At 40.0% G+C, this 22011-nt stretch overlaps 1 protein-coding gene across 1 annotated transcript in view; it reads right to left on the bottom strand.

The window, feature by feature from the left end:
* Positions 1–20603, bottom strand: part of Galnt8 (polypeptide N-acetylgalactosaminyltransferase 8) — a 50352-nt gene extending 29749 nt beyond the window's left edge. The window contains exons 1-2 of the mRNA XM_047549689.1: positions 20393–20603; positions 15743–16046 (exon numbers count right to left, since the gene is read on the bottom strand). Of these exons, the coding sequence (XP_047405645.1) occupies positions 15743–16046; positions 20393–20603 (515 nt within the window). The remainder of the gene's footprint in view (positions 1–15742; positions 16047–20392) is intronic.
* Between the last annotated feature and the right edge of the window lie 1408 nt (positions 20604–22011).

Raw genomic sequence — 22011 nt, 5'->3', positions numbered from 1 at the left:
TTTATATGTGTATCTAAGAACACAACATGAAATCTATCCTCTTAACAAATATTTAAGTATATAAAGCTGTCTTGTGGACTATAGGTACTATTGTACAACAGATGTCTAGAATTTACTCATCTTGTATAACTGTAAATTTGTACCTATTGAACATTTTTTTCCTTACTGAAAATAAACCCTATATGCATACAATAAAGGAAATTGCTGAATCATTGTTATCTTGAGGAATTGTACATCAGGATTATGCATTCGAAATGGGAACTTAACCCTGATAGTGTTCAAGTTCTTTCTGAATGAAATGTGTGAGCAGATAATGCTTTCTTGGCTTTACTGTGTTGCTTATGGAAAGGTCTATAAGAGGTCCCTTGTATGGAGAGGAACACTCAGGTGACCTGAGCTTCCAGGCTGTTCCCCCCATCTTCCCTTTCCTCTAGAATTCTGCATATTACAATTAAAATATTTGGGGGCATAGATTTTACTGAGTGGAATTAAAGCATCCAGCATTCTAAAATATGTTGGAAATGTTGTTTTTTTAATTTTTTACTTGTTCTAACTAGTTATACATGACAGTAAAATGCATTTATGCACTTTGATATATCATACATGAATGGGGTACAGTTTCTCCCTTTTCTGATTGTACATGTTATAGAATCACATTGGTCATGCAGTCATACATGTACGTAGGTAATAATGTCTGTTTCATCCTACTATCTTTCCTATCCCCATATCCCCACTCCTTCCATCACTCCTCTCTACCTAAAGTAACTCTGTTCTTCCCTAGTGCCACCTCACTTATTGTGAATTAGCATCCACATATGAGAAAAAAACATTCAGCCTTTGTTTTTTTTTTTTTTTTTTTTTGGATTGGCCTATTTCACTTAGTATGATATTCTCCAACTCCATTCATTTACTGGCAAATACCATAATTTCATTCTTTAAGGCTGAGTACTATTCTATTGTGTATATGTACCACATTTTTTTTTTATCCACTTATCTGTTGAAGAGCACCTAGGTTGGTTCCATAGTTTAGCTATTGTGAATTAGGTTACTACAAACATTGACATGACCGTGACACTGTAGTGTGCTGATTTTAAGTCCTTTGGGTATAAACTGAGGAGTCTTCCCCAGTCAGAATGGCAATCATCAAGAATGTAGGCAACAATAAATGTTGGCCAGGATGTGGGGAAAAAAGGCACACTCATACCTTGCTGGTGGAAAATGCAACCACCATGGAAAGCAATATGGAGATTCCTCAGAAAGCTTGGAATGGAACCACTATTTGACCCAGCTATCCCTCTCCTTGGTTTATACCCAAAGGACTCAAAGTCAGCATACTACAATGATGCAGTTACATTGATGTTTATAGCAGCTCAATTCACAATAGCTAAACGATGGAGATTTTAAAAACATATTTTGAAGAAATAATGATCAAGCATCATTACATAGCACATGATTTTATTTTATTTTTAAGCCTGGCATCCTAGGACCTGCCCCTGGGTTACAGTGTTTATGGTTGGGCTTAAGGCCCTACTGCTTTTGAAGTTTCAGCTGTTTGTCGATGGCTCTGCAGACAGGTTGAGAAATGGTTAAAAGTATTTCCTTTCTCCTACTGTGGTTTCGGGTGGTTTCCGCCCAGTGCTTGCACTCAACCTTGTCGACCACCCAGGGATGGGTGTGATCCCAGGACAGCTCTCCTGGCTATCTCTTTCCATGGTTCTCTCTGTTAAGTTTCTACATGCTATCCCATTTTGCTGGTTACTGCTCATATTGTGGGGGTTATGAGCATCCTTTTAAATGTTCTCCACCAAGAATTCCACTGTTTCAGACAACGCCACTAGGCATGGAATTACTCTTCATGCTCTGGAATAAGGAATAAGGCCAATTCCTTAAACAGGGATGGATGTCTTCACCTTGCCTTTCCTCCTGGGCAAGAATTTGGCAGCAGTGCTCAGGAGCTGAGGGTGGGGACAGGACCCCACTTATCCTGGAGTGACACCCTTCTTGCAGGAAGACACTGAGGAGGGGAAGTTTGGGGGTGGAGGTAGCAGCCCCTGGATTTCTTCACTTTTCCATTCTAGTGTGGAACTTCCACTGTGCAAACAAGTTGGGGAAGGAGAAAGAAGAACCCAGCATTCTTGGCCAGATGCAGCTAGAGTTGAAATTCTACCTTAGGAGTAAGGAGTAGGGCAAGGTGGAGGTTAAGAGTCACAGATGACTAGGAACAGAGCTCTTGCATCACAAGAATAGGGCAGATGTGAAATATGGTTGACCTGCCTTTCCCCGGGTGAAACTGCTGTCCTGAGCTGGGAACAGCAGGGATAAGGAACCCTCTTTCTCTTGACCATACTTTCCCAGAGCAGAGAAATTTTAGTAGAGTTTTCATCAGCCAGAACTGGGGGTGGTGTAGAGGGAGTATATGGGGGGCAGGGGTGGTTCACATGTCACAGATTCCCACTGATCTTATTGACACTTAGTAGATTTTCCTTTAAGAATGTTTCTGCATTTGCTGTGTAACCTCAAGATAAATTCTGAAAACACTGAGTGATTCCTTTTTATAATTTTCTCCAGTCGAATGGTTGTTTTGCTAGGGAGGAAAAATGCTGTGCTCAACATTCTGCCATTCTGGAAGGAAGCCTCAATCTTCACTTTTATTTAAAGTAGCTGCCAATATTCTTGTTTTAAATCCAGATTTCTGGTGTCTCTGACAAGCAGACATTTGTCTCACTGAAACCTCTTTCTCAGAAGATAGCACCTCCTCTGACCAGAGTCAGAGTTGTTGGAAATGCTCACAGCACATGCTCCCTGCTTACTTCAGCGCCCACCCAAACCTCTCCTTGCAGCCTGGATGTCTGTCAGCATTTAGCTGCAGCCCCTGAGATGTCAGTGAATTTTCAGCAGCTAGATGAATGCACGGGGTCACAAAAGCACACACATCATTTGAAGAACTGTGCTGCTCAGTAGTCATGGCCAGAGGTGGGACTGTACAGACCAGCAGGGAACAGGCCATAAAGGCTAACAAGATTGGACTTTATCCTAGAGGTTCTGATGGAATTTAAACAAAGAATTGGTATGATCGAATTAACATTTTTAGAAGTTCATTCTGCCACCATGAGTACAGCAATTTGGATCTTAAATGTCCCACAAAGGCTCATGTGTTAAAGGCTTGATCCCTGTGGCACTGTGGGAAGGCGGATTCTTTACAAGGTGAGAAATGATAGTTCTTTAGAACATTGGAGGACAAGCCTCAAAGCAGATTGAGGGGCCATAACCCCTTCCCCTCCCTTTCTTTCACTTCCCAGCCAGGACGTGAGCATGTGCTCCCACCATGACATGCTGCCTCACCACGCGTCCAGAAGCAACAGGATCAACCAACCATGGACTGGACCTGCAAAGCTGTGAGTCAAAATAAACCTTTTACCTTTGTAAGTTGATTTTTCAGGTATCCGTTCCTAGTGACAGAGCGCTGACTACCACAGAAAGTGATTAACCACAGGGGGCTGCCAGAAAAGTGTGATTATCTCACCTGCCCTGGAGAAAGAAAGGAGTGAAAAGAGTTTCCTTCTCAAACCCTAAAGGGCACACCCACCACCTGGGGAAATTGCTAAATGCAGAGTCTGATTCTACAGGTCTGGGTGGAGTCTGAGATCCAGAGTTTCTACCAGGCTCCCAGATGATAACAATAATGAAAGGATATGGCATTCCTCCAAGTCAGCCTGTCATTTTCTGCAGGCATGATCTTTTATACCTCATTTTCCTTACCTGTAAAATGGTAGTAGTAGGAATAATAATGCTCATATCTTAATATCATTATAAGGTTCAAATGTGGCCATGTGCATAAATTGCTTGTAATAAAAGAAGTTCAATAAATGTTAGTTGCTATCCTTACTACTTTGGTGATTTTTGATATTTCTGCAATTATTGAATAGGATCCTTTATCGAGCCAGGATCAATGAGAGCAGAAAAAGAAACTGACACATTTAAGTTTGGCTACATTGAGTGTGGGGTGACCCTAAGTCACATCATGGATTTTTCCAGCAGGTAGTGCATATGCGGTTCCAGGATCTCAGCAGGACAGATTGAATTAGAGATGTGTGGATTTAGGAGGCATCACCATGTAGGTGTTGGCTGAATTCCCCATTGGATAAAACCACCTAAGCTACAAGCAGGAAGGAGCCTGTGTTAAGGCCTGAGGCTCATCAATACTTAAAGCAGAGGCAGAAGAACCTGACAGAGAACTTTAAATTCTTCAAAGCTCAGTGGCAGTTCTTAATGTCTGGTACAGAATGGTTATATAATAAATATGTATGTAATTGAGAGGAAGAATAGGTAATTATGTCGAATTGAGGACTGATTAAAACTCTGTTCCACTTCTCCTCCCTCTAATTCACATAACTACATCATCAAACGTTTAGATTTTCTTTTCTCCACCCTGCCTCCCATGCATCTGCTTTGAATTTTTTCTTGGAAATATTCTAAAGACTTCACAACACTTCTCTTATCCACACCCCCTCTTCCCTTCCCCATTTTATATCAAGAAAGGCAAAAAAACATGACTCCTATGGTTCCAAAGAGCTCGGTCTCCCCTCCCTGGAATCACAGCAGTGCTTTTCCAATGGAATTCTGTGCAGTGACAGCAATGTTCTTCATCTCTGCTGCACATTATGACAGCCACTAGCCTCGTGTGGCTGGGTAAGAACTTCTAATTTGACTAATGTAAACAAAAATCTAAAAATTCACTTTACGTTCTTCAACTTAAATTTTAATAGCCATACTACATTAGATGGTGTAGCCACAAATATTTTTTTTTTTAATTTGTCGATTGAAGGACATCTAGAGGAACTGAGAAGCAACTCCTCCCAATATAGTCATGGCTGTGAAAACACACATGTCCCCCACCAAGCAACAAGAGGGGACAATCACAGAAATAAATAAAGTATGCTGTAGGTGTTAGACGTAGAAAGATAAATTTAATGCACATCTTGACTTTACCCCAAACTACTGTGGTATAAAACAGATAAACTGATTTGTGCACAGGCAAACAGGCTTTCACCCTTACAGAGGCAGCACAGTCAGCTCTGTAGACAATGCAGCCTGTACAGTCACGCCCAGAACCCCCACTTAGAGGGTCTCCTCACTTAATTTAATGCTTTACCAGCCCCATCTTGAAATTCTTATTTTTATTATTTATGTGCTTTGGTACTAGGGATTGAACCCAGGGATGCCTTACCACTAAGCTATATTCCCAGTCATTTTACTGTTTTTATTTTAAGACAGGGTCTCACTTAGCTGCTTAGGGCCTTGCTAGATTGCTGAGGCTAGCTTCAAACTTATCCTTCTGCTTCAGTCTCCTGAGTAACTTATATTACAGGCATGTGCCACTGAATTCAGAAGAATTCTGAATTATTTTTTAAACAAAAGGATTTTGCGTTTTTATTTTGCTCTGGACCCTACAAGTTATATAGCTGGTCCTGTCCACAGCATTTTGGTAGACTATGCCCAACAGTTTGCTGGCATTAGTATCTACTCAAACTCAACAAAGTCCCAGACCAATTCCACACAACACTCTCTCCAGCAGCTTTTCTGATCTCTGGAAGGTAAAGAGGACACCACAACATAAGAACTGTGATATCTTTCTGGTATCAGACAGTTATTCAGAAAACTGGTGAAACCTAGCAACTATAATCATGTCTTTGGTATGTCTTTTTGGCAGGAAGCTAGACTAAAGGGCACATAACATCTATACCAAATTCAAGATGTAATGATAACTCTCATTTATTAAGTTATTTCTTTCTCAAAGAAAGTCACTGAAGCCAGGCATAGTGGCACACACTGTAATCCCAGCAACGTGGGAGGCTGAGGCAGGAAGACAGCAAGTTTGAAGTCTGTCTCAGCAACTTGACAAGGCCCTAAGCAACTTATTAAGACCCTGTCTTAAAATAAAAAATAAAAAGTGCTAAAGATGTAGCTCAATGGTAAAGTACCTCTGATGGAATTCCCAGTACCTTCCTACCAAAAAAACAGGAAGTCAATGGAGTGGTAGTGGAGTCAATGGAGTGTAGTTCTCAAAACATACAGGTTTCTAGGATGCTTTAAATCCAAAATTCTTATACACCTGAGTTACATATTTTTTAATGAAGAGCAGGAAAAAAGACTATTCACTTGCTTTATAAGTATCCAGTATAACTCAGATGATATTCAGGTATAGAATACATCATCCATACATACTTTTAAACCACAGTAATACTTTCTGACAAGCAGGTTCATAAGTTAACCCCTATAAAATTGAACCTGAATGCTCCAAGATTAAATTTGGATAAGGCAGCTTCAATCACCAGTAGCTCCTAGCATATCATTCTCATACCTAGAGCCCAAAATTATGCAGTGGATTCAGGAGAAAATTTGTCAGGTTCTACTTGACTCCTGTCTCACAAGGAGTAAAAACTAACACATGTGATACCTTCTCCTCCTTCCTTGACCATGGCAGACATTGCTAATAGATCATGGTATTCATGCACTTGACCGTATGGACTCAGAAGTCTTCTCAAGATAATAACACTTCGTAATCACTACCAGTCATTAAGAGTTGTCATGAGCAAAGGAAACCTTTTTTTTAACCATCTTTGCACAAGCTAATAAGACAGAAAGGTTTCTCTAAATATCTTAGGTGTAGGACATCCCAGGTAAGGTAATCGATCCCAGGCAAGGCCCATCTTGAAATAAGGAGCCTTAGTGGAGAAGTAGCTTCCCTACACTCCCTCTAAGACTCACCTTTGCCTTCTGACTCAGAGAATCAGGATGCTAGGAAATCTCTTCCTGGTGATATGGTGGAAAAATACCAATTCATCATCTGTCAGACCATGGTTTGGGCCTCTGCCACGTGCATGAGTTAAAGGTCAAATCTCAAATGAGGATTGTTTGGTGCTAATGATTAGGAGTATAAAGGGAAAGAAACATTTAAATTGCTCACAATTGGTTGTTTATTTGATATCTACTCAAACCAGCTATAAGACTCTAGCACTTAGAAGTCACAACTTATGATTTCATAACCCCCAGAGAAATGCTAATGCTCAAAAACTTCTGAGACATGTTCAGGAAGCTCAATGAAATCCATGTAGATAGAGTACACGCAGAAATACCCACCAAGATACATCATAATCCTACTGCTGAAAACCAAAGAGAAACAGAAAATCTTGAAAGAAGCAAAAGAAAAATGACACACATACAGGGAAACCCAATAAAGACAGTTGGCAGCTTACAAAAATCAACGGAGGCCAGAAGGCAGAGGGATGACATTTTAAAAATACCAAATAAAAGTGGTAAACAAGCATGTTTTACCTTTTAGTTTTCAAATATGAAGGCAAAAGAAAGACCCTGGAAAATAAACAAATGCTGAGATAGTGTGTTGCCAGCAGACCCACCTGCAAGAAATACTAAGTTCTTTAAGTTGAAAGCAAGTGACCCCGCATAGTAATTCAAATATACACACACACACATATACACACATATATATACACATGCACACAGAGCAAAAGAAACACCAGCAAAAGTAATTATGTAATTATAAAAGAAATTGGACAAATTTCTTTTAATTGTAATTTAAAATTGTATAAAACACGGTGTGGATATACATATATATATTGTATTGTTGGGTCTAAACCACACAGAAATATAACGTGTTTGACAATAAGAGCACCAGGGAGGTGGGTGGTAGTAAAGCTATATCATAGTAAGAAAATACAACAGATATTAAACTGAATCCAAAGGAACCAATGTCAAGAATCAGACTTAGTAAAAAGAAGGTAAATACAAGAAAGTCTGTAATTCATATTTTCTTTCTTTTTTTCACCTTTTTCAATAGATAGAAATCATATAATCATAACTGTATCTGGGGATCTGTACCATACACATATGTAATATGTGTTAGAAGAACCACAAAAATAAAAGAGGAAGAGGGATAGAGCAACATAGGAGTAGCCTCTCTACATCTCAGTGAAATCAAGTATAAATCTAAGACAATTCTGATCAGTTAAGAATGATAAGCCCCACAGAAATCACTAAGAAAATCACTAAAAATAGAGGAGATCACAGAAATGATCATACTGTGATATTAGAAAGTGCTTGCTTAATGAAAAATGATAAGCAGTAAAGGAGGAATGAAGGGAAAAGGCAAAAAAAAAAAAAGAAAATGAAAATAAAATGGCAGGCATAGCAATAAAAATATGAAACGCGAATGAGGTGACCCAGGTAAAAAGTGGAAGCCCCCAAGTTATCTTTTTAAAAAGTCCGACTGCATGCAGTCTGCAGGAAACACACCTTAGATGGAAAGATACAAAGAGGCCGAAGTGAAAGGGTAGAAAATGATGCGGCTCACAAACAGCAAGCACAAGGAGAGCTGGCACGGGCACACTAACATCAGACAAAACGCTGCTAGTGACACCGGGGTTCTATAGTGACAAAACGATCAACTCGTAAATAAGATGGAACAATACAAACGTACTGCTGACAACAGCATCTCAAGACACACGAAAGGAAAACTGACAGAATTGAAGGGATAGAGAATTCAACAAGGAGAGTGGGTGATTTCAATACTCCCCTTGCACCTGTGGGAAGGACAAACAAACCAAAGACAACAAGGAAATGGAAGACTGAAGCAATATCACAAATTAAATAGACCTGACTGACATCCACCCAACAAGAGCAAATACACGTTCCTCTCAAACCCATAGAAACAAGATTCTCAGTAAAGGACCATATGCCACATCATAAAACAGTCCTCAGTAAATTTAAAAGACTCCAACTCTCACGAAATGTGATTCTCTGATCACAATGGAAATTAAATGCATTCTTAAAGGATTAATGGGCCAAAGAAGAAATCAGAAGGGAAATTAGAAGATGCCTTAAAATAACTGGAAACAAATTCACAATATGCCAAAATTTATGGGATATAGTTGCAGTAGAGCTATATTAAAAAGAAGAGAGATCTCAATTTAATAATCTAACTTTCCTTTTTTTCTGTAAGAATATATTTTAAGCATCTTACATTCTCCATACACAGAAATCTGTCTCATTCTTTTCAGGGTTGTATAGTATTCCATGGTGAGGATGCCCCCTAATTTATATAACCAAGTCCCCAGTGATGAACATTTAGGTTGCTTGCACTCTTTTTCTATCACAAAAAATGCTAATATGAATTCTTTATGTATGCTAATCTATACTTATGTGTAAATATATCTGGAAGGAAAAGTCTTAGAGGTAGAACTGCTATATCGAAGAGAATATGTCTGTTAAATTGTAATAGCTATTATAAATGACTCCATATGTCCTGTACCAACTGACAGTTTCCCTAACACTAAATAAGGATGTTCTATTTTCTAGATCTGGAACTCCCAATAGAATCAAATCCATTAGACAGATGAGGAAACTGAAGCTCAGAGAAAGAAACTGATGTGTCTTGTAAATAACATACCCCAGAAATGAATCAATCCCTAATACGGGATGCCAATCTTTACCTCCTTTCTGCTACACCCCATCTGTTCTTCCATCCAACCTCCCTTTGCAGGAAAATAAACCAAGGGGCCCAGGGTTAGCTCTGGGGTTTGGCAATGGACCGAGGTCAGTTCTTAGGGAGCAGATGTTCTTCTAACAAACACTTCCATCAAGACTGGCACATGTTGTCACCTTGGTGAGCTGGTTCAGTGGCAAAGGCCAAAGTTTAAATGAACCACAGATGCTGAATTACCAGCCCAGGCTTTGAAAGTTTTTAAATTATAGATTTTTAAACAAAGTTAAATATAGAGCAATTAAGGAATAGCTCCACGTTCTACCCCAAACAATAAAACAGCTGAACTGGAACCAGGGCCAGTTGCATGTGAAATAGATGAATAGAGGGAGCTGACTGGAGTCAAACCCAAACCCTTCCCTCAGGGCTTCCAGCCTAGCTTGCATATTCTGCCTCTGGGCCTTTGCACCTGCTCTTTCCACACCCTGATCAGAATCCCTCCCCCATTCTGGTCTCCTCTTAGCTAACTTCCTCTTCTCGACATTTTCCCACTCTTCAATACTCGTTGAAATTTCATTCTATCCTTGCTCGTAAATTTTATGACAAATGGCCATTTTCATCTTTCTTTTTTCCTGTCTGATTCCCTGACTAGAACTCAAAGTCTGTTTCCTCACTTGCACAATGATAATAGTATTTCCATTCCGCCTGTTGCTGGGAGGAAAACTGGCACAGGAAGATCACCCTATCCTCATAGATCTCTCCTTTGAACTCAATCACACTTCTTGTCTGTGGCATGAAATTTAAATATTGAATATGCCATATTAATTCTGAAACTATGGTGCCTAGACCACAGTGAGTATTTAGGATGATGTTAGATGTGGCAGGGAGAAGAATTTTGAACATCTTTCCACTGTATCTGCCCCCTACGACCACTCTGGCCTATCCCATCATTTCTGGGATTGTTGCATGATCTCTGCCTCCTGCCTGGGCTCTCTGTCCACCCATCCCTGTTTCTAGAGTCTATTCTGCACTCAGAAGCCAGACAGATTCTGTTGAATAAGTCTGATCACGCTGCTCCTCTGCCCAGAACTCTTCCATGGCTCCCATCTCCTTCAGAGAAAAATTCCAAGTCAATTCCCAAAATTCCAAGACTACTGTGATCTATAGACCTATTGTTGCTTGTGTTCTTGATAACCGCCATTCTAACTGGGGTGAGATGGAATCTTAGGGTGGTTTTGATTTGCATTTCTCTTATTACTAGAGATGTTAAACATTTTTTCATATATCTGTTGATTGCTTGTAGATCTTCTTCTGTGAAGTGTCTATTCATTTCCTTAGCCCATTTGTTGATTGGGTTATTTGTATTCTTGGTGTAGAGTTTTTTGAGTTCTTTATAAATTCTGGAGATTAGTGCTCTATCTGAAGTGTATGTGGCAAAGATTTTCTCCCACTCTGTAGGCTCTCTCTTCACATTGTTAATCATTTCCTTTGCTGAGAAAAAGCTTTTCAGTTTGAATCTATCCCATTTGTTGATTCCTGGTTTGATTTCTTGTGCTTTGGGAGTCCTGTTAAGGAAGCCTAGTCCTAAGCCAACATAATGAAGGTTTGGACCTACTTTTTCTTCTATTAACTAGCCTTCCATTTTAACCAACTATCAAAGAAAGAGCAAGGAAATGCCCTTTCTATTTTGAAATACAGAGCAGGGAGAGGGAAGGAGAATAATAAAGATGAGAATAGAAATACGTAAATTAGAGAATGGATATATATAGTAACAGAAAAAGCAGATGAAAATTGATTTTTTGAGATCAAAAAAAATCTTAACACATTAGCAAGACTGAATGAGAAAAAAATAATCCTCAACTGACTTAAATAGTAATAAAAATTCATCATGCTCCTTATAGAAATGAAAAAGATTATAAAGGAATATTTTAAACAACTGTCTGCCAACAAAATAGGTAACTTAACTGAAATGGAAAATTTTCTGGAAGACAAAAATTATTAAAACTGCCTCAGGAAGAACTAGAAATTGTCATAGAACTACATCAAGCAAAGAGTTTAAATTAATAATAAAAATACTACTCACTACAGGGAAAGTGCTTGCCTGGCATGCATGAGGCCCTGGGTTCCATCTCCACTACCACCAAAAAAAAAAAAAAAAAAAATTGCTACCTACAAAAGGACCAGATCCAGATGAATTTACTCCTCCAAAACATAGAACAGGAAGAAAAGCTTCCAAATCTATGAGAACAGTCTTATCCAGAAACCAAAATCAGATGAAAGTGTCATAAGAAAACTAAAAACCAGTATCTCTTATGAATACAAACATACACACACACACACACACACAAAAAAAAAAAAAAAAAACCTCAAAAAACAAAAAGGAGCAAACCAAATCCAGCAATATACAGAAAGAATTATACACCATGACCACATGGATTTAATGCCAAGAATTTGAAATTGGTCTGACAACCTAAAATCACATCAATAAATTGTAATGTAATATACCATATCAATAGGCAGTGGACAAAAACCACATGGACATCTTAATAGATACATAAAAGACATGTGACAAAATTTAGCATCCCTTTATGGTAAAAGAGAGAGAAAACACTAAACAAACCAGGCACAATTTCTGGTGAAGGGGATGTGTAAAAAGCCCACGGCTTTTTATGAAATGGTAAGTGTTCTTCCCCCCTATAATGAGGAATAATATAAGAAAATCACCTCTCACTAATTATATTCAACATCACAATAGAAGTTCCAGCCAGGCAATTAGACAGGAAAATGAAATAAAAGACTTCATGTGGGGAAAGGAAAACATACAACTATCATTTTCTGCAGACGGCATAATTTTTATATATAGAAAGCCCTTAAAACTCACTAAAAAGCTATTAGGAAAAATTGGATCAGTAAGGTTGTACAAAAATCAATTGTGTTTCTATAGGCTTACAATGAACAAACTGAAAATGAAATTCAGAAAACAATCCATTAGATTTCTCGAAAACTAGGAATGGAACCACCATACAACCCAGCTGTTCCACTCATTTTGTACTTATCCCAAAGAACTAAAATCAGCATACTCTAGTGATACTGTACTTTCAATGTTTACAGCAGCACAATTCACAGTAGCCAAATTATGGAATCAACCCAGATGCCCCTCAATAGATGAATGGATCAAGAAAATGTATATACATGAGGGAGTTTTACTCAGCTTTAAAGAAGAACGAAATAATGGCATTTGCTGGTAAATGGATAGAAATGAAGAACATCATGCTAAGTGAAATAAGCCAGACTCTTCTCTCATATGTGGAAGTTAGAGCAAAGCTAGGGAAAGAAGGCAGTGGGGGAAGGGATTGGATATCATAAATACATAGGGAAGATCAGTGGAGTAGGAGATGGAGAATGAGAGGGAGGGAGGAAGGATGGGAAAGGGGAGGAAATATGGAATGAATTTAACAAAATCGTATTATATGCCTATATAAATGCACCAAAGGGAATTTCCCCTTTATGTATATGTAGAAAGTACCAATCAAAAATAAATAAAGAAATGAAAGGAAAATGAGTAGAGGAAGGAGAATAGGGGGAGGGAGGAGGATTGGAAAGATGGGGAATGGGGATTGAAATAAAACTCCTTCATGTATGATTTTGTCAAAATGAACCCAAATAATATGTATAACTATAATGCTCTAATCATTTTTTAAATGTTTTTTTAGTTGTAGATGGACACAATGCCTTTATTTTGTTCATTTATTTTTATGTGGTGCTGAGGATGGAACTCAGTGCCCCCATGTGCTGAGCAAGCGCTCTACCACTGAGCTACAGCCCCATCTCAATATAATGCTCTAATAATTTAAAAAGCAAACAATTACACTGCTGATAACATCAAAAAGATTAGTAATAAGTTTAACAAAAGAAATGCAGAACTTATATTTTGAAAACTCAAAACATTGTTGGAAGAAATTTAAAAAGACCTAAATAAATGGAAACATTTTCATATTCATGAACAGAAATATTGGTTAAAATATTCTATAAACTAATCTACAGATTCAAGGCCCTCCATATCAAAATTCTGATGGTTTCTCTGCAGAAATTAACAGATGAATTCTAAAATTCACAGAAATTCAGGTATCAGAATACACAAAACAATCTCAAAAATGAAGAAATGTTGAAAATTCACTTTACTACATTCTGTAACTTACCACAAAACTAGAGTTACCACAGTAATGTGTCATTATCATAAGGGTCAACTTAAACATCAGGGGAACAGAATTGATACCCAGAAACAAACCTTTATAATTCTGCCCAAATGATTTCAACAAGAGTACCAAGAGAATGCAATATGGAAAACCTTCTCTCTTTAACAGAGGGTGGTGAGACAACTGGATAATAACCACATTCAAAAGAATAAAGTTGGATTTCATTTCATATGTACACATTGCCATGTAGAAAAATGAACATAAAACAGCCCAAAACTATAGACCTCTTGGAAGAAAACATAGATATAAATCTTCATGACCTTGCCTTCAGCAATAGTCTCTTAAATATAACAACAAAAGTAAAAACAACCAAAGAGAAAATGGATAAATTGGATATCATCAAAATTCAAAATATTTGAGCCTCAAAGAAGACCACTGGCAAAGTGAATAGATAATCCACACACTAGGAGAAATATATAAAGAACACTTGCAATTCAATAATAAAAAGATTTATAAACCAACTTTGAAAAGGCGACATCTCTGAATTTCTCCAAAGGAAACATGCAAATGGTAAATAAACACATGAAAAGATGTCTATCATCATTAGGCCTCCAAGAAGTTTAAAACAAAATCACAATGAGATACTACTTCACAGTCATCAGAATGACTAATTAAAAACAAAAATAATGCTGGATGCAGTCGCACATGCCTGTAATCCCAGCAGCTCAGGAGACTGACTCAGAAGGATAGTGAGTTCAAAGCCAGCCTTAGTAAAAGTTAGGCGCTAAGCAACTCAGTGAGACCCCCATCTCTAAATAAAATACAAAATAGGAATGGGGATGTGGCTCAGTAGTCAAGTGCCCCTGAATTCAATCCCTGGTACCAAAAAAAACAAAAACACAAATAATAACAAATGTGAGTGATCATGTAGAAAGATCAAGACTCTCATACAGCTGGATGGAATATAAAATTATGCAGTCACTTTAGAAAATAGTCTGACAGTTAAATGTGGTTATCATATGACCCAGCAATTCTGCTCCTAAACTGCACCCTAGAAAAATGAAGGCATTGGGCAATACAAACTCTTGTATGAGTTTTCACAGCAGCACTCTTCATAATAGTTCAAAAGTGGAAACAAGTACAATGCCCTTCAACTGATGAATAGATAAGATGCAGTATATTCAGATAAAGTAACATCATTCAACAATAAAAAGGAATGAAACATCAATACATGCTAAAATATGGACAACACTTGAAAATAATATGATAAGTTTTCAAAAACAAATGGGGTCACAAAAGACCCCATATAATATGGGGTCACAAAAGACCCCATATTATATGATCCCATTCTCGAGAAAGACCCAGAATAGGCAAATTCATAGAGACAGAAAGTGCATTAATGCTCCCGGAGGGAGGAAGAAGTTTGGGGACACGGAAAGTGGCTGACACGGATATGGGGCTTCTTTTTGTAGTGATGAAAAAAATTAATATTGATTGTGGGGGTGCTGCACAACTCTGAACATACTAAAAACAATTAAGTTGCATACTTTAAATGGGTGAATTCTATGGTGTGTGAATCGTATCTCGACAAAGCTGTTACTTTAAAAAAATTATGAAGGAAGACGGGCGAGGCAGAAAGGAAAAAATCGATGAGAAAAAGAAACAGAAGGGGAAAGAAAGGGAAGTCTCTACAAATTATATTAAATAACAAAGAATCCAAGCAGAGAATCAGAGGAAAATGCCAGAGCTGCTAACTTTGCTGTAACGTGCTCAAGTCTTTGCTCTGCCTTGGTGTCCTCTCTGTAAAATTATTGGTTAGACCCATTGTATCAGAATTCTCCAAGATCCTGTTTCTCTGATACCTCTGTTCATCTCCAACATTCACCATGAATTAAATGGACTAAAAAGAACTCTCCTTATCCCCTTCCCCAACAATCCCTTACTCCCCCAAACCTCTTTTCAACCCTGGACTTCCATAGCTCCCAAAGCTCAGACCCAAATTAGACTGAGGTCCCTAGAACCTTCCACCAACTCTAGTCCATCCCACCTGGAATCTCGCGTGTCCGTGATGGTGCGATTGTGAGGCAACTGGTTGCTGAGGTACGCGTTGTAACCAAATTTCTGAAACAGGTCCTCAGCCTCTTTCTGCTGGGCTTGAGAAAGCCCCTTACCCCACTGCTTGAAGAGTGGTGAGTTGGGGAAGAGTTTCTTGGGGGGTCTGCGCTTCTGCTTCTTTGTCTTACTGGCTTTGGTTTCTACTGCCTTTCCAACAGGGTGAACTTCATCTTTCATCCTCTTTTGAATGTTGTTCATATTTTCTTGTTGCTTCATAACCAGTTGCATGCTAATTTCTGCAGATGAAGAGGATAGGGGGTGGGGGAGGGGAGATTAAACATTTCAGTTAATCCTGATTATCCTGGGCATTACTTTCCATCCTAATTTCCTTACAACAGTTTTCTCTTTGCTATATTTTGGATCCCAAATGACCCAAACAACCCATGTGTAGAGGCTTGGTCCTTAACTGTGACACTATTAGGAGGCGGTGGAGCCTTTAAGAAGTGAGGCCCAGTTGGAATCTTCCAGTCATATGAGGCTTTTCCCTTAAGGGGAACAGACCCTGACTGCCCCCCCTCCTCTCCACTTACCAGCTGCCATGAGTTGAGTAGTTCCTTGCTCTCCACCCTCCCCACCAGGATATGTTGTCTCAATACAGGCCCCAAAGCAACAGGGCCAAGTTGACCATGGACTGAAACCCCCAAAACTGTGAGCCAAAATGAAACTTTTCTCTTTATAAACTAATTATTTGTTACAGTAACAGCAAGCTAACACACTCTCCAGATTTAAAAATTTAGAAGCTCTTGTCCCAGAGAATGTGATGGGTGAAGTAAACTTGTCAGAGCCATGCAAGGCTGTTCTGGCAAAGCACACACTAGGTTCATCTCTCTCTTCAGCTCCACCAAAACGTGTCTGTCCCTCACATGTAAGGCTACTGAAGGAGCTAACTCCATCTGAGAAATAAAAATCAGATAATGTTCTCTCAGAATGAGGCCTAAGAAATTACATCAGAATCATCAACGGTGTTTGTTTTTTAAAATGTAGAGATCTAAGCCTGTGTCCAAATCTACTAAATCAGAATCTCAGGGCTAGGCTGAGGATATGGGCAGGGGAAGTTACCAGAGTTTGCATTTTAACAAAATCAAGAAGCAATTCCTTGGTATGGAGAAAAGTTGAGTCATATTACACTACACTATCAGTGGCTGACAAAAGCAAATCTATTCTAACCAGCACCACCATCATCCACCTACCCCTTCACTTCTTATTTGATTCACCAAGAACTTTTTGGTTGGAAATGTCCAGTTTGGTTGGCTACAAGAAAGTCTTCAAAGACTTGTTAAAAATACAGAATCACAGGACTTCCCTGAAGTTTCTGACTGCAGGTAGATCTAATGTTCCTATTCATTTGAGAAACACAGCCTTAACTCAAAAGAATGAACAGAGAGTGATAAACCCAGGCAGAGCACTTCTGTACAGAAGAGGTTTTCCAGGATCCACAATACCAGTAGTAATAATGATGCTTTGTGTTTGAAAAATGGCCTACAAACTTCAAAGCTCTTTCCCATCCATTATTTATCTCCCCTTTACAACAATTCTATAAGATTTGTTCTGGAGAGTCTGAACACACATACCTTGAATTCAATCTACAAATGCAGCAGAAAAAGAGTGAAAAGGTAACAATTCCAGTGCTTAGTGATTATGATACTCCAGGCATTAAACCTCAGGTTGGTGATCAAGGCTCTCTGCCATAGGACCCACTTGGTTTCCACTAATCCTCCCCTAAGCCCCCCATTAAATTTCAACCAAACTGAGGGAATCACCTTCAGCCCATCTAGCATCTTCCTGCACATTAGAATGGAGTTCCCTTTATTCCTGAATAACTGCAGCCCAGGGTCACCAGGTTGGTGAAGGAATGGTTCCACTGTATGAATATGGGTGGATGCAATCCCATGCCACAGAACACGGCTTGGTGACAGAATATGGGCTGTATTTCAGATCCATATATAACCCTTCTAAAGGAAAACAGGGAAGTCCTATAACTGGGGAGAAAGTATTTGGCCGAAGATTGACCCTAGAAAAAAGAAAAGGAGAAGGAGAATCAACTGAAGTACCCAAGACAAAATGAGAATGATTGAAGCAAACTTTGGAAGAGATCTAAATGGTAAGGTCTGCCAAAGAAGGGCTGTGTAAATACCATACATATTTGCTTAGGTGGAAAATAAAAGCAAAATGTTTTCAAGTGTTGCAATTGAATAGTGTTATTATTCATACTTTTCTGTGTTAAGAACTTAGGGGTCACAGGGTGGTACTGGGTTCTCCTTACCTCATACAAAACTCCTCTACTTTCCTCTTTGGAGTGACACCTGATTTTTTTTCTTTCATTCACGACTGTCAGTGGGAACTGGTTTAGACCTGGACACCCTAGAGTCAATTTGAGGAAGTGCAAAGAATCCAGCAAGATGTATACAGTGCCACTAAACCATTCCAATGATTGACATAAAAATTTTTAAGCCACAAAGGAGACACACCCAATGACATTACTCTGACGGGAGTTTTAAGAGCCCCAAGAGAGTGTCCAAAAACTGGTTTAGAGTCACTCGTCCCTCTCCCAATAGGGACATGATTATCATTATGTGTTTGCTTTTACTCTTGATATAGTCTATAAGATTTGCCCAAATGTTCCTATTGACTTATGGTTTTCTTCAATCTTTCTGGAATCCTGAAGGCAGTGAGCAACCAGGATGATAGGCAATTGTTCAGGTTTTCCATTACAGGATGAACTATGGGGAAGGAAGAGCATTTGTGATCTGGAAACAATTCCAGAAGACAGGTTCAGCTCTGGTGGGAGTGACCTCTGACATTTTTTTTTAGAATGAAAAAAAAATGTGGAATCAATAAGATGAGAAGGAAAGGAAGAAGTCATCATTGTAAACAAGTAAAGGAAAGTAAGCAGGTGGCTCTGGATGGCTCCTCACCACAGGTCATGTCCCTGCTGAGGAAAGACTCCTGCCATGCTAAGGTTCAGGGGACAAAGGAGTAGAAGGAAGCAGGAGTCAGGTGGAAGAGTCCTGGTGTCATCTATGTGCTCCGCCAAGGAGTGGCAGCGGCTCTGGGGTCACCAGTCTAGGGCCACAGGCTTCTAGTGAAGCTGTGCTGTCCCACCCGGCCAGGGAAGCCAGAGCTTCTGAGTCAATAGTCTTCTCTATTTCACCCACGCTCTACCCTGTCTCACTCTTCCCTTCATCCCTGTCTACCTGTCCTTTCCTCTCTCTTTCTAACGCTCACTGGTTCATTTATTCATCTAGGTAATTTCCATGTGTGAATAGAACCAAGTGCTGAATAAGACAGTCACAGAACAACCCCTACGAGACTTGCTTTCCAGAAAATTGGCTCACAGCGAAATGCACTGAGTGTCCTGAGCAGGGTGCAGAGGGTGCTCTGGGTGTTTCCTGCCCCCATTCTTCTTTTCCTCTCCTCCACCACTTCTCACTTTCTCTTTTTTCCCTCTTGTCCCCATATAAGCTCTCATTCTCTCTCCCACTTTTTTTCCCTCTCTCCTGTCCTCATCGCTTTTCTCCTGTCTTGCCCCGCTTCCCTCTCTCTGACTCTCCCTGATTTCTTCTCTCTCTTTCTTTTTCTCTTCCTGTCTTTCTTCCTTCCATCCCTCTGCCTGAGCCTTGGCGACATTCATTTCCCATTTAAAAAGACACCTTGCCCAGCTCCAGCACCAAGTACCTCCCTGCTCACACATCAGCGCCTCCCTTAAGGGTTCAAGCACTTGATCTCTGTTACCTAGGGAGCAGGGAAAATTGTTTCTTCTCTCCCTGAAGTCAGATGTGTGGGTGCATACAATTCAAAGGGGATACCTGGACTTAGCAACCAACCCTGGATGTGTGGAAATCCTACCCGGAACTTTAAATGAAGAGGTGAACACTGGGCATATATCACTTTCCGCAGGTTTCCTAACCCTGTGAAGTCAGGCAGCTATCTATCATTATCATTTTCACTTTCATTGTCTCCATTTACAGATCGGAAATCTGAGGCTGAGAGAGAAAAGCACTGATTCAAAGTCACACAGCCATAGCAGTCATATCAAGAGCCTGAGGCCCTCTAACAAGGCCTGTGTGCACTCATGACAGGAGCTCCCAGCAAAAGGGACCCTTTTACCCTAGACACTGCCACCTCTCATTAACAACCCTGTCCCACATAGGCCTAAAGATAGGGCTGATTCCTGAGCCTAGATTCCTAGATTTCTGAACTTCTCAGGGCTCCTTATTCTGAGCTTCAGTCCCCCTGCCTGCATGTATGCAGATGTGATCATTCATATACACAAATGTATACACACACCCCACTTTCATACACCCCCTGCTCCTGTTCCCCAAATCATCTGCTCTAAATTCTCACTCACTTCTATCCACGTATTTCTCAATGCATCCCATCAGGAGGCATAGAATTCAACATCTGAGGCCTGAAAGGACAACTGGGAGATGAGAATGTGGCTTTTCACCCATTTTCCCTCCACAACCCTTTTTGCTAAGCGTCCCTAAGCACACACTCACATGAATGCTCACACATGCGCACACACACACATACACACACACACACACACGTTATCACCTCCAAATTAGCATGCTGAACTTACTCAGATGTTCCAAATCCATCTCCAGCTGAGAGAGTCTCTTAATCATGGCCCCGTTCCACTCTGGTGGGGGCAAATGAAACTCCTTGTGTAGATTCCCCAGAATCAAGTTTTGTAAACTCTCCTTGGTATAAAATACCATAAGGATGTTCATGACAGTGACCAGAATCAGACCAATGCAGAAGGCTTTGGGGAAGTTTCTCCTGGGGATCATCTTGTGCCTGTGGCTCTTCCACTCCCTGCAGGACTGAGCAGTCACTGCCCAGTGGAGCTGAGGATCCTAATCCACCAAGCTTTGTCTCTGGTGACTGCAAGAATGGCAACCTGCCTGCTGAGCCAGATTTTCTGACTGAGAAAATTCACAAGCTGCCTGGCTTCCCCTGAACAGCATCAGGTGTGGGGAGTGTACCTGGAAATCGCCCTGTGACCAGTGGGTCACCTGGGCACACCTTTCTCTGCTTCAGATGTGAGGTGATTGCTCTCTTGGCACAAGCTCAGGCTGCCTGGGTAAGAACCTAATCTTTCTCTCTCTGTCTGTGTTTGGTTTTTAATGTTCTCTCTCCCTGGCAAAGTCACCTGAGGAACTCTTTGCTAGAATCTGTAAGGTCTGGTCCCGTGGGTCTTAAAGGGGATAAGTAGGATGGAAAAGGAACCTGCAAAGTGGGAAGCTTGCCTCTATGCTGCTTTGGAGAGCAAAAATCTCAGGGGCTCTACCTAATGCTGAAGGCTGGTCAACCTAGTAGACAGGCAGAAAACACTCCTTCAGTTAACTGGAGACACTTCCCTGCTGGTTGCTAGAGTCTCCTGCCTGGCAGCAGGTGCAGGTGAGCTGGAGGCAGCCCTCAGGGGTGAGCTTCAGGGCATGACCCTGCTTCACTGGTCTCTGTTCTGTTTGTACTCTGCACTCTGGAGTTTTATCCTGCTTCAGTATGGTGTACCTTCTAGGAACCTCTTTATTGCTCCATCCCATACCCACCCTATGTTTTGGACAAATCATCTCATTGTTATCATTGTATATCAAATACTTAAAAACTTTCCCCAAGGCTAGAAGTTTAAAGTTTTCAGTGTTAGGTTCGGTCCCTCCATAATTATGGTTGTGACCCTGTCCTGGCTCCTGGGTCTACTTACTAAGAGTCCAAACTCAGCATCTACCGACAACATTGAGGTAGGCATGTGGATTAAAGAAGTATGGCTTTAGGGAAGGAAAGTAGAATTTTTAAAAATTTAAAAGCAATCATTAGTAATCTTTCCCTGGCTCCCACCTGCAGATTTCAGTCTAAACCAATATAAAATGCATGATCCCTTTCATTCCTGGGAGGATGTGGAGAGGATGTATTGTTCTTTAGACATTTCCACTAAAAATTCAGGATATTATCTATTTTTTAAAAAATAACAGGAAGAACAGGAAGGTAGAAAGAAGAAGCCAGGCTGGCTAGAGCTCTTGGGACCAAGAAACAACACAAATGTCAATTCCACAGGAATCCTTTTTCTTTTGGCCTAATATATCCAATACAATAAACAAAATTTTTGCTACTGGATGAGCCTCAACAGCAGGCTGAAGAGGACAGAGAAAATAATCAGTGAATTTGAAGGTAAAACAATGGAAATCATCCAATCTACTG

The sequence above is a fragment of the Sciurus carolinensis genome, chromosome 4 (genome assembly GCF_902686445.1).
Source record: "Sciurus carolinensis chromosome 4, mSciCar1.2, whole genome shotgun sequence".
In the NCBI taxonomy this organism is placed as follows: Eukaryota; Metazoa; Chordata; class Mammalia; order Rodentia; family Sciuridae; genus Sciurus; species Sciurus carolinensis.
Note: the sequence above shows the minus strand (reverse complement) of the source record. Positions and strands in the feature narration are given on the sequence as shown.